The following is a 16,189-nucleotide window of genomic DNA, read 5'->3' on the forward strand; positions in this document are numbered from 1 at the left end:
GGACAGGCTACAGTATACAATGGGAATACTTTTGCAGTCCCACATGTTGTAGATGAAAAGCATTATGTATCAATCAATTACATTTCTGACAGGCATCTGGTTCTGCTTGGCACAAAGCAAGAATACATGTTCATATTGACATACAAACATACAGTTTTGTCATGTTCTTTCACCATTAAAGTTGAATAGCTTTATGTAAACTTTGAGATTCTTTTTGCTTTAACATGAAATTTTCCTTACTTGAAGCACAGAACATTAACACAATGTGCGAAACCCATTAAAGAAAATATTCCATCAATTCAAACACTTGGGAACACACTTGCAATGTTTTAAGTCAGAAATGATGTTTTTGATTATTTTTTATCTCTGCCCTTTAAGGATTTTTCTTCAGCTTTCTATGAAAAACCATGTTCCGTTCTGGTAATCCACCCATTATTTCTGCAGGAAAGGTGTCCTGTCAAAAATATTTCCAGATCTAGGCAATTCCCAGTGTGTAATGAGGCAGTATTAATAAATCGTCACTTCCCAGTTCAGTACGGTGATTAGTCAAACATTGTCTTCTGTCCAAAGTGCAGCAGTGCTCTTCTGCTGACAGTTAGACACTCTGGGAATTGACTGATTCACCCACAGGATTGAAGGTCCCAGGTGAAATACAGCTGATCCTTGTCCAACCTGGAGGGTATTTTCTTCCAAAGCTGCGTGACACATATTCATACCATATAATATTACACACAAATGAACGACCTTACATATCCTGAACTCTGAAAAATATAATTAAAATTTTAAAAACGTATATTGCACAATGAAAGCATAAACATTACATATGGTAAATAAAAAATATGACCAACGTGCCTTTGAAGGGCACATGGTGGAGCAGTGGTTTGGATTGCTTCCTCTCAGCGTTGGGGTCCTGGCTTCACTTCCTGGGGTGCTATCTGCATGGAGTTTGTATATTCTCCCTGTGTTTGCGTGGGTTTCCTCTAGGTGCTCCAGTTTCCTCTCACAATCCAAAGACATACTGGCAGATTAATTGGCTTCTGCCAAAACTGGCCCTGTTCAAAGTGTGTGTGTGTGTCTGTGTCTGTGTGTGCCCTGTCCAGGGTGTATCCTGCCTTGCGCCCATTGCTTGCTGGGATAGGTTCCGGCTCCCTTGCGACCCGGTGTTGGATAAAGCAGTTAGAAAATGGAAGGATGGATGGACTTACCTGTGAATGGTCATTATGAAGGCTTCTAATAATGCTTTTGGAATGTTGAGGACTTCATTGTTTGAGGCTCTTTCACATATGACATTTTTCTGCTAATGTTATAACCTTACGAATTTTCTTCTCTACACTACCACTGTCTTGTGCCAGTCTGTCTTGCAAGGGTATTAACCAAATGGAAAGCACAAAAAGGCAATCGTGACTCCACTGAACATGTCGCAGTAACTGTGTACTGAGGTGGAAAGGGAGGATGGTGTGTGGTGGCACTGGTTAGAGATTACTCAAAGATTTACCATGGATGTTGGCAGACAATGTATGACAGCCCACACTCAGTTCCTGTCCGACAGATATTTGTTCCAATTAATTTTCTGAATCAATGGGAACAATATATTTACATCTCATGAAACTTCTCTGTTTAAAACATGACTCAGTTCCTGTTCGACAGATATTTGTTCCCATTAATTTTCTGAATCAATGGGAACACTATATTTAAATCTCATGGAACCTCTCTGTTTAAAACATGACATAGGAAATATCTGTTGGGGTTTTTAACAACGTACTAAAAAGTGAACATATCAAATAAAGATGAAATGTGAAGTTCTTATGAGGAATTTTCCTGTTATCAAGGGATTTTTTAATATACCAATTTCAATGGCAAAATTAAATATTTTTGTCTTTATTATCATGTTCTGAAGTATTTGTTTTTTTTAGTTTCAGGGGTAGACCATTTTTAAGTGAAAACAATAATGAGTGGAGAAATACTCCATAAGCAGTTGTTATTTGAGAGCATTTATTTATTATTTGAATCAGTCTCTCTCCTGAACACAACATCCAGTGGAATGGATTCCTCTCAGACCTTTGGGACAGCACTTTGAAGACAACATACACAAGAAAAACGCACAAAGAATGTTTAGAACAGAATGTCAGAAGCACTATGGATTCTTAATGGGAATTACTATAAAACATTACAATACACTGTTATTACAAATTAATGGAGGCTAAGAAATGTGAATTACAGTTTTTTTAAAGTAATATGAACATAGTACTTTCTCCAAGTATTATTATTTCCCATTTATTAATTGTATAGAATACACAGTCCAGACATATTTACAACAAAAGTCAGTCTCTCATTCTATTGAGAGAACATTATTTGGACTATGTTGCGTGCTTCCAGACAGCAGAAATGACTGAGTTCTATAATGTTATATATAAATCAGTGTTTTTTTGTCTTAATGAAGGGTCAGGTCCAGACTTAAATCATACAGCGTTTATTTTAGTGGCTTTTCTCTCATATAGTGTAACATTAAAGAGTCCAGAAAATGTTAATTACACAACAGCTTGCTAAAAAATACGTTCCATTCCTCTTACAGACACAATAAAATACTTTTCAAACTTAAAATCATCTCCTCACTACTTCTGCAATACAGAGAACTGACAAGCATGTTTTACAAAACCTCACAGACTACATACAATAAGAACATAAATATGTCAAAATATATACAAAATATATAACAATTCTGAATACTTAATTTATCTCAAAAGGTATTTCCCTTCTAAGTATACACACAGCACCAACAAAATAATATACCACATAGTATGTTTCCCTTCTGGTGTGTGTGGTTGCCGACTAGCTCACATTCTGCCTTTTCTTTTATAGTTCTAGGCAAGATAATACTGGAATGAGCACCTCCACAAAAATTTTGTCTTCCAAACCTTTGCATCCAAATAGGATGCCACTCACTGAATGGCACTGAATGTTGGTTTGTCAAAGGAACAATGGAAACCACATTGTGAAAACAGCCCAAGACTAGAACAGTCCCCCTGTGCAACTTCAACAATACATGAAGCCACTGTGCTTTGTAAAGACCTTGCCTTTCTGGCATTTCAATATGCAGTAGTGACAGTTTTTTACCACATCTAGTGGACAAGCAGAAATATAGACTACTGGAAGTGGAGAAAGTCAAGCTTCATATTAAGCTTAAGGCGCAAGTGTTTGTAACAATGCTTTTTTTGCTTTAGCAGAAGCATATATATTTGGTCACAGGATTTCATAGCAATTTACATGTCTTATCCTGTTCAAGACTACTTTCTACTTAAAGCTTAGGTTTATTGTCCAAAACTCTTAGTTTTTTTTTCTCAAAGTTTTCTTTCTGTGTGGAGCTCTAACAACTGAGCCTGGTTTTCCACAGCAGAGTACTCTGTCTCAGACACTTTAGAGGCATCGATGAGCTTGGCCAGGCCTGTTTTTGTGGAGTACTTGAAGATGAAGGCCTTCATGAGGTCATAGCGGTAGTTTCGGTTGATGAAGTTGTAGATGACGGGGTTGACACAGCAATGCGTGAGTGAGAAGCACTGAGTGAACTGCAAAGCCACGTACAGAAAGTTCTCAAGCTCACAGCTGAAAGGAAGGATGCTGAGCAGGGAGAGAGCATCGATCAGGAGCACCACATGGTAAGGCAGCCAGCAGACCAGGAAGACCACAATGTAGGTCAAAATGATCTTACGGCTGAGTCTCCTTTCCTTATCGGTGGAGGAAGAGATGGCCCCAGCCAGGAGGATGTAGAAGACTGCAATGACAGGGAAAGGAATGGCAAAACCAAGAATGATGAAGCTCATCTGTATGCCCACCACCCACTCTTTTGGGCTTTCTTCAGGGTACACTGGGCGGCAGAAGGTGCTCTCGCTGTGCACCGATATCACTGTCTTAAGGAAGTAGGTGTCGGGGATGGAGGCAGCCAAGGCCAGCAGCCACACCAGGATGCAGATGAGCCTCCTCACTATCTTCTTCCGCCGGCTGTTGGAGTCTCCAAAGAGGACCACAGAGAGGTAGCGGTCCACGCTCATGCAGGTGAGAAAGAAGATGCTTCCAAAAAGGTTGACACTGAAGATGAGGTGGGTCAGCTTGCACATGATCTCCCCAAAGGGCCAGTGACCGTGCTGCACCAGAGAGCTCACCCAGATGGGCAAGGTGGCCACTACACACAAGTCTGCAATGGCGAGATTGAGGATGTAAAGGTGGGTCTCATAGCGGTTCCTCTCAGCACGGAGGTTCACCCACACCACCACTGAATTGGCCACAAGGCCAATGATGAAAACAAAGATGTAGAAGATAGACATCGTGTAGAGGACAGCATTCTTGTTGAAACTGCTAGGGCACACCACTGTCTCGATCACGTGACTGGATAAATTGTCTTCCCGGTCAGTAAAGTTAAGATCCTGAAGAAAATCCAAGAATTCTTCCATGTCGATACTCATTTCAGGTCGATCTCAGATGTCTCCTACAAAAACACAAATAAGAAGGTGTTGAAGGTTTACATGAACAAAGTTAGCAAAAAGCTTCATGGATCACACTGAACTAGAGTATTCCCTTATATCCATTAAACACAGAACTGAACCAAACATTTAAACAACTTCTTACAAATGGTAACAATGACAATTATTCTAAATGATATCAAAATCTCAAGGAAGAAACAGTATAAATAACATAAAAAAATCAACAAACGGTGTATCACAATTCTGTTTTTGAAAAAAATCTAAATATGCATAATCCATTTTCTAATAAAAATGTGTTAACCTCTCAACAACTGTAAGACCTTGAAGTGTCTGGAAATGTTAAGTTTGTTACTGCTTTTTGTCAATTCATTTTTCCTTTCAAAAACTGAGTCTAAAACACATTAATAAAATTGGTAAAAGCTTCTGTGTATAATATATATATAGGTTTCACATCCCCGTTAATTGTTCTAGATAATAACAATGATAACAATGCTGACTTTTTATTTTAATGTTTTCCAGTCATGCTTTAAAAGGTGGTGCCATAAAGATTATGAAACAAGATAGTGTTTCTGTGTTTTTCATCATTTGCAAAGCTGAATAAAATAATAGGCCTTGCCTGTTTCCCCATTATATACAAAACATTTTTAATAGTTTCCACATCAGTCCTAATCTGTCAATACCACCGAGTATTTGAACTGAACTTGTCCTTGCCAGGAAGTTCAAAGTGAGGAATTATCAGACTCTAGATGCCCTGTTTTGACATCTGAGTTTAATCTACAAAAGAAACTAATGAAATGAGAATATGCTTGTGGCCTACTAGACCCCTAGGGAGCTGGAACGTTGTTCAGTGTGAGGGAGGGCTCTAATGCTCTTTGTTTTATCTACTGTATATCAACATGAATGATCTCACTTCTTTTTTAAAAACCTACAGAATACATGTATGGTATTATGCATTCACTGTTTCTAATGGTACCGAGTATGCATAAGTAAAAACATACACTTCAATAGCTAAAATGACATGAACATAAATATGCAGTTGAGGTTTTTCATTATAAAGGGAGCTGAAAAGTGTTAAATGGAAACTATAAGACTACTTGGATCCAAACAATTTGGAAAGCCACTGTTGACTAGGAAGGTACCTTGAAGAAGAAAATACAATCACGAAAAATCCTTCATAAAAACCTACACAGTTTTCACAAAATAGTGTTTTAAAGCAAAATTAGGAGATGAATAACAAGGCTAAATTCTTTTATTTTTAGGAATGCAGATTTAATGAGGTTTTTGAAACCAGTCAGATCTTCAATGCGCGTACTTTACACAAGCGTAATGTATATCATTGTATTGGAGGACTGCGAGACATTAAGAGCCTTCACCTCTGTCCCACATACAGCTTCAGAGCTCACACTGCTTACTGGCAAGCTAATCTTTATGATAAAAGAGCACACCAATTCTTCTTATGTGTAATAACTTCTTGAGATGCACCAACATCAGAGAGTGCATTTACTATAAGACTACTGAGTCAGTCTTAAGACAATCACGTTTGAGAGCCCCAGGTCTAGAAGGAAAGAAACGTCTAATTAACAAATTTATAGCTTTAAATTAGGTGCTCTCATAAGCTGAAAGGCTGGACTGGAGTTAGAACTTAGGTGTAACAGGATCCTAGGCTCTGTGTCAAGTTAAATGTTAGTCCAAAGGGAGCAGAGGACTGAGGCCTGAGGGCTATGTACATTTAAGGCCTATAACTGTCTGCAGCCAAGGTCATAAATGATCCCTAAAGGCTACATTCAGCAGTTCTCGACAAGCAGTGCTTGGGAAGCCAGCAGGCACACTGGGAACTCTTTTTGATGGCACTCTTAATGTTATGGCTCCATGCTGTGTATGTAAGAGTAGAGTGAGACACCAGCACACTGGAATGTACCCCTAGGACATTATGCACCCAATCCCATTTTGTATTCTCACATAAGATGCTGCATATACTTACACAGACATTTACTCTTCTCAAGAGGCTTAAATTAAAGGCGTTTCATGCAATACACAGTGAGTGACGAAATTCACACATGAACTGCAATAATGACACTGCAAATGAATGGGGCTATTTTCAGTAACTGCTTCTATTTACATAACCATCTCTTCTGGGTCAGCTTTTGCTATTCAAATAAGAATATGGCTGATAAAGCAGATTTAAGGGATTTAAAATGATGATGGATGTAAGCATGGCACTATTATGAAACAGTCATGAGGTAGGACTACATGAATAAACTAGTTCTAGTTGATGAGGAGAAACACTTAATACTTAATGTGAATGGAGATGTATACATACATATAAACCATAGCAATTCTTTCCAATTAGGCACTATTTGAGGTTTTAGATGAAAGCTGCTAAAATGCTATTGTAAAATACAAATATATATGATTTTTTTTTCCCCCATAATAGAATGTATAATTTAAGACTGTCACACTATTCCAAGGAGCTTAATCAATTTTGAGCATTTAAAAGATGGAATGAAAAGGAAATAGATTTTTCATCCACTGCTTCAGATTACATCATGAAATCGCTCACTTTAGCTGGCATTTGTCTTCCCCAAAAGTAATCAAAGAGCCTTGCAGAGACGTAACATTTCTCAAAAGTTATTTTTGTTACGATGTTCGTCACTGTAGCCTGTCTGGACTGGTGAAAAGACAATGATTAAGCTCGTCTTGACACACCACAGACTGCTGCATGCCTGAAAAAGCTGACAAAATGCAGGTTTTCACCCTGGGACACACGTGCACAAGATGATAGGTCAATCAAATGAAAATGAGTTACACAAACGTGATTTGTTCTTCTGAATATAATAAAATGTTGCTGCTCTACACTCCCAGTTCCCTATAAATGGGACATGTTTACAGTTCAGAAACAGAACAGCTCTTCACCTCATCCCCTTGGCTCATCAAACCAATGCTTTTTAGCACAAAAGGCTCCCTGTCTGGATGCAACTGCTCCCAGAGGTCTGCGTTCTTGCTCTCACACCAATGCAAAACCTGCCTGTACTCTCTCACTGTAAAACGCATAGGCAGACGATTATATATTTCCTGCCTTTCAGTGTTTAAACATGTTAGGTGATATGCATGCGAGATGGTTTTATTCACTCTGTCAAAGAGAGATCCTTCCAATAAATTGAGGTTTTATGTCATCAACAAGGAGTCTAAGTTAGAATGAGAAATCCATGCAAGTTTTGTGAATTTTAAATGTTAAGTTTTAAAATTCAAAATAAACTAGCAGCTCTTGTGAATACAGTAGGTAGATAACCATTCCATTAGCAACAGCTCCCTGTGATTATTAGTGATTATTTTTTTTAAACAATTTTAGATTGAAATCTAGGTTGAGAAAGAAATAAAAATGTATTAATCTAGATTTTAGATATAAGACCAATCTAACTCAGCATTGGATTCAAACACATTATTGACACTATGTTACTGCAATTATGACATAGATTATAAATAATTCATAAATAGAAAAAAAATTCTTAATCTAAAGTGTGTCCTGAAAAGAATTCCACATGAAATAACATTTTTTTTACCATGAGAAAGATACAAATCATAAGATCTTTTGATTATATTACATTCTTTACCAGACAATGAAGCTTAGTGGGTCCTGAGAGGATTATGAACAGTAGGATCTGATTTCTTTACTGTAATTTCATTGTACTTGAAGCATAGTCTTTCATCAGTGCCACTTTTCATAGTCCAGGGCAGTGCTGAATGAATCAGAGAGGATGAAAAGACAACAGAGTGAAAAATGTTCTGGTTACATATGATCTAATTCGTAGGCTAAACTTCCCAACACACGCAAAAAAGAGCCTTTTCATTTAGGCAACGCTACAACCCACAACTCGCGTGACCTGACAGGTGTTGGAACAGAAATCTGATACTTTTGTTATTTAATGGATTTGTTTTCAATTATTTAACAACCTTTTGAGCTCCAAAACAAAAGCCTTACCAGTGAATCACGGGTGGGTACTTGACTGCATTGTGTCGTAATAACCCCTTTTAAACCGCGCTCCTTTTGTTATTTTTTTTTATGCATTTTCCCGCGATCTAGCTGTGTTTTACCCACTCTAGGAGGAGGGAATCTCTTGTAATTTAATAGTACTCTTCAGAAGAAAGGGGCATTACCTTGGTTACAGTCAAGCACGCAAGCACCTATTTAGCTCTGCGTTCCCTGGATCGGCTAAGCCACATCTCACGTAATGTCAAAACCGCACCACCAGCAGACTCAAAGGCTTCCCATCCTAACAACGTATTTTCAGAATTGTGGCAAAAACAATCTGCATCCCAGGCAATAACAGCTGCCGAGAGCGAAGACGGAGACATACTTCGAAGACTCTTTTCTGTTTATTTATCTGTTAGAGATAAGCAGTTTTCTTTGTTTCCATTATCCGATGCATCCGCGAATAACGCGTAGCCGTAATCTTTTAATATCTGAACACCTGGTTGCATTAATTAACGTTTAAGTTTTGCTTTAAAATGGAGGATTACACTAGTGTTAAAAACAAAACACTAACTGGGCAAAGAAAGCACCTTAATTGCGCCGAAGTGTTAACAATCGTAATAACAGCTACAGTTTCCTTGCAACTGTTTCTTCCATTATTAAAACAAGTTTCAAATTAGCTAGTATTAATATTAAAGACGAGACAAATGTACTGTCAAATAATGAAAACTGCAGCTCCCGAGTTACACTCGCCACACAAATAAACATAAATCAGTTAAAGTATCTAAGGCGAACACACGCTTGCCATTGAATCCAACCATAAATTGGATTTTCTGTTCCGTGTGCAAATTTATTCAGCTAATTCTTTCCTCAGCCTATTGAACTCAGCATTAAGGTACGGCTATTCTAAGTTATCCGGATGTTTGACGTACAGCTGAATTTAACGCTCGTTTCTGTAGTTCGGTCTATGTGTAAAACATGTTAATTAAATCTGGGGGGGGAATCATTCTTAACAGATAACAGGAAAAAAAACTATAAAAGAAAAAAACCCTAATGAGATTGTAGATTAGATATAGCGTTTAAGATTATATGCATGTTGGTATCTATATCAATATTACACAAAATCCTTATTTAAGAATTAGATTTAAGAAAACCCGATTTTTATTAAGCCAAGGTGAGAGCCCCCGCTACTCTCTTGCTTGAATAAAAAACCCACTGATCTCAACCTAATCTTACTTTAACTGCAGCATATTAAGCGGCTACCGACACTACAATAACACCTTTGATATTATTTACAGAAAAACAGAGAGAAATTCGGGTTCATAAAAACGTGAATTCCCTCGCAAGTACATATCCCAGCTATCACACTGATGGCCATCTTGCGGAACCTGGCTTCACTTCAATGAAGACAAGTCTCTGGGGGGATGAGAACTTACTGTTAGTCTGCATCACCAGCTGTGAAAGGCAGGGGAGCTTTTTAAACTTCATTGACTACTAATAGAAAGCACGGTAGTGGGATGCACAGTTAATCTGAACAACACCGCAGACAAATATTAGCATAATAATCGTCCCTTCACCAGATCCTCAGTAGGTCCGTCCTCACTCTTCAATTTACAGTAGTTTGCGCAGGCTTGGGTTGGCATTTCAAAATGAGTAAAATATCATATCTTTATATGTTAATTAAAAAAAACGTTGCCAGATCTACAGCACTATCACATATTAAGCTGCACTAGTATGTTCAATTTATATCAACTACATTTATTCTTAAATCCAAAGCAATGACTATCTCCTGGTAAAATACTTTAAAACCCCAATCATTTGCATGAATACAGCTCTAGCTTCAGAAACAACTGAACAAAACGTACCTGTGTTTTTATGAAATCCTTCCTTTCACGTCTGATTTATATGACTTGCGATGTGGACTATGCAAATTGAAACTGCGTGTTTATATACTAATTCAGCTGTTGAAGTACTTCGCCAAGTACCCTCCTCTCCGCACTGTGGAACTGCAGTCTTCGCTCCTGCACTTGTTAATATACTACGAAGAGCAACGCCTCCCTCCCTAAGCAAGTTTAAAGGGCTGGTTCATTGAACCCAATGCCAAAAACAAGATTGACGAACGTGCTCCGAGTCTCCTTGCAGTCCCTCAGAAAACTCCCTTGTTGGATCACACTAAAGAGTGTGTTGATCTGCTTTGTTTCCTGCTCCTTCATTAGTATTCTTTGATTACTTATTAACCGCATGAAACTACGTGAAGTTAATGTGCTTGCTTTCGATTTGAAGGTTTTGTCAGAAAAAAGGCAAAGCTAACTAATAATATTTCAGCTATTCTGGTAGGGAAAAAAACGTTTTTATACTGTGATAAGTTTATAGGCTAAGGCTCGGATAGAAAAGAGAACAGGAAGACGTGTAGACTGCTTTTCAACGAAACGAGAGTTTCAAGTCTAATTTAATGCATATCATGATCATGGAAAATATGAATCCACTATTTAACTTATAGCGTAGGTTTTGGAACATATACTCCATATAGGAGTCAAAAACAAGTCCTTAATTCAGATGTTTTAAGGTTTCTATTTGCTCCTATTTCGGCTGTAACCGGATATGATAGGAAAAGACGATCGACGAATACGTCTCTATAAATTTGACATACGAATTAAAACATACTCATAACACTGTAGCAATTGGGTTTTTTTTTCTTGGATCAATAATCAGTGTCATTTTCGAGTTGAATTTGTACTAAAGATGCCACACATCTCTGAACGATTAGCTTCTCTGTAGACCAAGTAAAAAAAAGGTAACGCTTTAAAAAATGAAGGTGCTGTGATAGAAGCGATTCAGCAGATACGTGGATCAGGAAGCAAATTAAATCTTTCAACAGTATAGTCGTATCACCTCGAATTCCACCTTACGGCACCCTCGGCATCTTTAGCAAGGATGCACAGGGGCACAACTCTGGTTCAGTGATTGCAGTTTCACAATCGTGCACAGCTCCTATTACCGATGCGCATGTTGTACACGATGAAAAAAAGGGCATGAGGAACTATGCGCTAGTGAGGCTTATATAATTGAGGATTCCTCAACAGGTGATACAGAAATTGACTAACATCATCCGAGTCAGCTCTGGACAACCACATTCAAAGCCCGTACCCGACTAGAGCAGATTGAAGATGACCCACGACAAAACTGTCTGGATTTAGTACAAAATGGTACCGATTCTGTTTGTATTTTTCAAAAAGACTTTTACATGATAAACGTTAACTGTTATTACGACTCACACGTGTTGAGAACGCCTATTAAAGAAACTAGAGAAAACCAAAGTTGTTGAAATTAATAAAGTGTAAATTGTCTCTGCTAATGTTATCGCTTATCAATTAGATATTTAATAGAGGTCTTCAAATTTATTGTAGAACTGATTTTGCAGCCCTTATGTTGACTTCGTGGGTGTTGACAACAGAAGGAAAACTAGTTCGTAAAATAACATCTTGTAGAATTATAAGAAAATATTATTTAGATAAGAAGCATGGGCATCTCCGTTCCAATGCTTCGTTTTCTAATACGCCTTTTCCTGATATATATATATACACGCACATATTGGCTTACGATTACTCGACTGTTATAAATCAACCCTACTCTTTTTGTGTCACAGGAGCTTTTGATATGATTTTCAGGCAAAATCTATTATACATACTGTACATTTTATAGTGTCGCTGACTGCCACCAGGGGTCACCCATAATGTATAAAGACTAATGTCTGCGTAGAGCCACACGTAGACGCTCATACTAAATCATTTGCATGCGTATAGACAATAATAAGGCACACAGAGAACTGAACTATTTACAGAAAGTTTATAATATATATGAAAAAACCTTAAAACATTTTTCTCTGAAACCACAGATTATAACAATATCAGGACTTGCTAACACCACTCGTTTAAACGATGACAAAAAATCTTGAAGCATTAATCTGGTCCCTTTGAACGCGTAAATATGTACAGCGAGAAAACATGGTTAGTTACTTGTCCTCAAGAAGTTGGAGCGCTTTACTTAATAAAAAGAAAGAATTTTATTTCCGTCTCTGGCAGGAGCATTCCGTTTTGATTTATCCTGTTTTTTTTTTGTCGCTGGAAGTAGGCATGCACACTACATACTGTATCCTCTTGGAATAAACACAAACATTTCCACGAGCCCTTCAGCACACCGCCTCGGTATTGTCCGACAGGGCTCACCTGTTTCTGCCGCTCTCAGCTGCGTGTCTATATTTACCCCTGGCGACAAGCCAGGCACTAATTGTGAATGACTGGTCTGACACGCTAAGTGGCATGGAATGGTCTGGGTAGCCCACTCTAATAATATTATTGTTAATGAAAAGCATTTCAGAAACACCTGTTATTATATTAACCCTTTCGCCCTGCAAGAATGGCCCAGTATTTATGGGTTATGTGATCAGACCAAAAGAACTCATGAAAATAAGAAACGTTACAAACAAGAGCAGAACATTTAGCCCATCACATTTATTTGGTAGCTACAAACAAATTGATCCCCAAAAATTCTTGAAAGATCCCAGGGTACCAGCTCCTACAACACGGGTTTGGGTAGCCCGTTCAAGACGCCCACAACTCTTTTCAGAAAGGAGAGTCTACTAATCTCGGTTACACAGATGGTGAGGAAAAGAATGCAAGTTGTCCCATTTTCATTATTACACATGAACACTGCCAAGAAATAAAAAACTAAAATGCAATGTTGATTGCATAAGTATTCATCCCTTTGCCTGACTACTACTGAGTCCATCGTTCGCAGAAATTACAGCAGGAGGCTTGTTTTGAGCAAATACTGTACTTTTGGAAAGCACTGTATTTATTTCTTAACATTAAAGTAATAAATATTATGATTACAGCATACAAAACAATGTGCTCAGAGGAACTAAACTGATATAATTCATTAAAGCATCAAAAGATTGTAATGTATTTTCAAAGCTCGTTTCCAAACAAATATGTTATGGTTTTGCAGAACCTAACTTTGTTTAGCCAAATACATTTAATCTCTTTCAGGGGTATCTATGCCTAGGTCATACCTATATAAGTTAAAATAAAGTATATTCTCCTTCCCTTGGTCAAAATAAAATTTGAGATTTATATCCTGCAGTTCTCTTTCTTTTAGTGGTGTTACAACTCCCTTTAATCATTTTTAAAATTGTAAAAATTTGTAATTACATTTAACAGCTTAATTAATTCCATCAGTTCCTTACATTCACAGCCCAGAACATTTCACAGCACATAAAGCAGAAAAAAAATGAATCCACTTTTTTAGTTTTGTTGAATGAAACACATGCATTTCTTTTGTCTTCCCATATCAATAAACTGTTGATTGTATTTCAAAATCTCCCACAAATGTACACTTGTTTCTTAATGTTACTGCCAATGTCTTTTTTTTCTTGCTTTTTTTAAACCAGGGAAGGATAGGTCTTATTGCCAGAAGCCTTGAAATGAACACAGTGGATGTCGTGAAGGCAGTAACAGATGTCTAAACAATACAGCTCCATCTCCTTTGCATCTGGGCTGAATAACAGGTCCAGTCTACAACAGGGAGAAGGAAATTCACAAAACATCCTGTGCCTGCACCTGATAACAGGACCTTCCGAGATAACTTTCCCACAGTTTTCACAGCTCCAGTCGTTGTAAGTTATGTGCATTAACTAGGGCTCTCTGCTAATAGCTGTTTTCGTCTTACAACAGCTTTGTGAAACCGTCCTTCAGAACTCCCACTATGTAAAGTGTGAGTTAACGTTTACCAAAGGGTTCTATAGCATTGCCACACATTGTATGGAAAAGCTGTGTGTAGCTGAATGGAAAGATAAAAGCATGCATTGTCCTTAGATTTTCTTTTAAAAAGTACAAATATTGTACCTCAGTGTGATCTTCCACAGTTTGCTCTAATTTCACAGTTTGGACAGGGGATAGGATAGGAGGGTGAAGGAATCAGTTTTATTGTTCATCACTATTACAGCATAATATAATTTATTTGAAAGCAATGAAAAGCAGATGGAAATGTCTAACACCGACCTGATTTAATACATCTATGCCTTCTCAAAAGACCTAAAGAAGCAAATGGCTTCCTTTTCTAGATTAAGTGTTAAAATAAAATGAACCCCCATTCCCCCCATTTCAATATTGATAGGCTTTCTTTAAGCTTGAGGGCAACTTACACTGAGAAAGTGAAGTGAGACCTTTGAGCAGCCCAAAGTCACAAACCCCTAAATCCCTCAGTTCTTTCAATGTTAATCTCAGTGGGAATGGATGGAAAAGGTCAATGAAATATGAAGAACTTGGCCTGAAACACAGATCTTCAGAGTCAAACATAAACTCTAAAGATAAGGCAGAGAAAATGGTGCCTATGAAGCAAAAGCAGTAATTTTTGGGAAGATGTACTGATACTGTCCCCAATAATCCGGTGTGCAGGATATAATTGTTAGGTGCGTCTGGAATGAAAGAATGCTTTTAGTTACATAAATAAATTAATTGAACTGCCACACACATTGGTTCTCCTTTTTTGACATGATAACAGTGGATTTCAGCCAGAAGTGAACAAAAGGATGCAATGCCAAAATTCAATTTTGTTTTTCTTGGCTTCTCCTTGGGATTTGTACCCTAACAGTTTACTCTGGGAACTAACAGGAGTGACATGAGACATTTCCACAAAACATACAAGCAAAACGTATTCTCAGCTTATAAATATGATATATATGATGCAAGCCATAGGACAAAATATGTAAATATTTTATAGATCTTGTTTGATCATTTTTGGTCAGTAGGTTTATACTTCTCAGGGTGGTCCATTAAAATGTTTTTGAAGTGGTTTATTTCATAATCAACTGTATTTTAATTTACAAATAATTTCGGTCACGGGACTGTAGTATAAACAGTGCCAAAGCCTCCCTTATAGCCCCTCTCTACAAAATATAAATCAGTCTTTCTGTAGAGCTTCCTCTGGTCACTTTTACACAAACTCACCAGAACTGTGCAAGTATACACATATCAGTTCACATACACACGTTTTACGTCATTGGGAAGGCCTTTCCATTTACTCTTGGCACAACACTAACATCTAAAATGTGTGCGATTTGTACCATACTGATCAAGAACCTTGGAGATTGAAATATTGGCACTGTGGTGTTGGAAAAATATTTCTGGAGCAAATAAATAAGTGTGTAGGTAAAACATATTCACATATTTTATGATGTATATTGAACCTTATGAGACTTCAATTGATTGAGTCAGTCCTTCACATTGTATACTGTCCACATCAAATACCTTTCACCACTTATGAAAAGGAATGGCACTCTTTTCATTTCCAGCAGGGAACAAAAGATAAAGTCATAGCCTGGGATGCAAGATAAAGTGTTTTGCAAAAGTATTCATCTTCAACCAATAGTTCTGATGTATTACAAATGTAAGGTACACATTTTTTTCAGATGCACTGAACAATGTTATATGTGAAGGAGATTGAATAATACACAAACAGTAATTTAGTAATTGCATAAGTATTCAGTCCCCTAAGCCAGGACTTTATGGAAGCTCCTTTGACAGGTTTGACAGTAATTACTACGGGAGTGTTTTTGGATGAATCTCCACCAGATTTTCACAGTGGGATGGTATAATAGTTGGCCATTCTTCATGGTAAAATTAGTCCAGTTCTGACACGTTCATTGGGGATCCTTTAAGGACTGTGAACTTCACGTCTTGCCCTG

General features: G+C 37.6%; 1 protein-coding gene across 2 annotated transcripts; it reads right to left on the reverse strand.

Annotated features, from left to right (window-relative positions):
• Window positions 1–1,978: 1,978 nt before the first annotated feature.
• Window positions 1,979–10,467, reverse strand: LOC148822257 (atypical chemokine receptor 3-like). 2 transcript variants are annotated; one of them, XM_088930555.1, is made up of 2 exons: window positions 10,311–10,467; window positions 1,979–4,480 (listed from the first exon to the last, which is right to left on the reverse strand). In XM_088930555.1, the coding sequence occupies exon 2, from the start codon at window positions 4,455–4,457 to the stop codon at window positions 3,339–3,341; it is 1,119 nt and encodes a 372-aa protein (XP_088786681.1). In that variant the 5' UTR covers window positions 4,458–4,480; window positions 10,311–10,467; the 3' UTR covers window positions 1,979–3,338. The 2 variants fall into 2 exon arrangements, with proteins under 2 accessions (XP_088786681.1, XP_088786680.1); XM_088930554.1 differs by lacking the exon at window positions 10,311–10,467 and adding an exon at window positions 8,087–8,209.
• Between the last annotated feature and the right edge of the window lie 5,722 nt (window positions 10,468–16,189).

The sequence above is a fragment of the Atractosteus spatula genome, chromosome 13 (genome assembly GCF_055471065.1).
Source record: "Atractosteus spatula isolate fAtrSpa1 chromosome 13, fAtrSpa1.hap1, whole genome shotgun sequence".
Lineage (NCBI taxonomy): Eukaryota > Metazoa > Chordata > Actinopteri > Semionotiformes > Lepisosteidae > Atractosteus > Atractosteus spatula.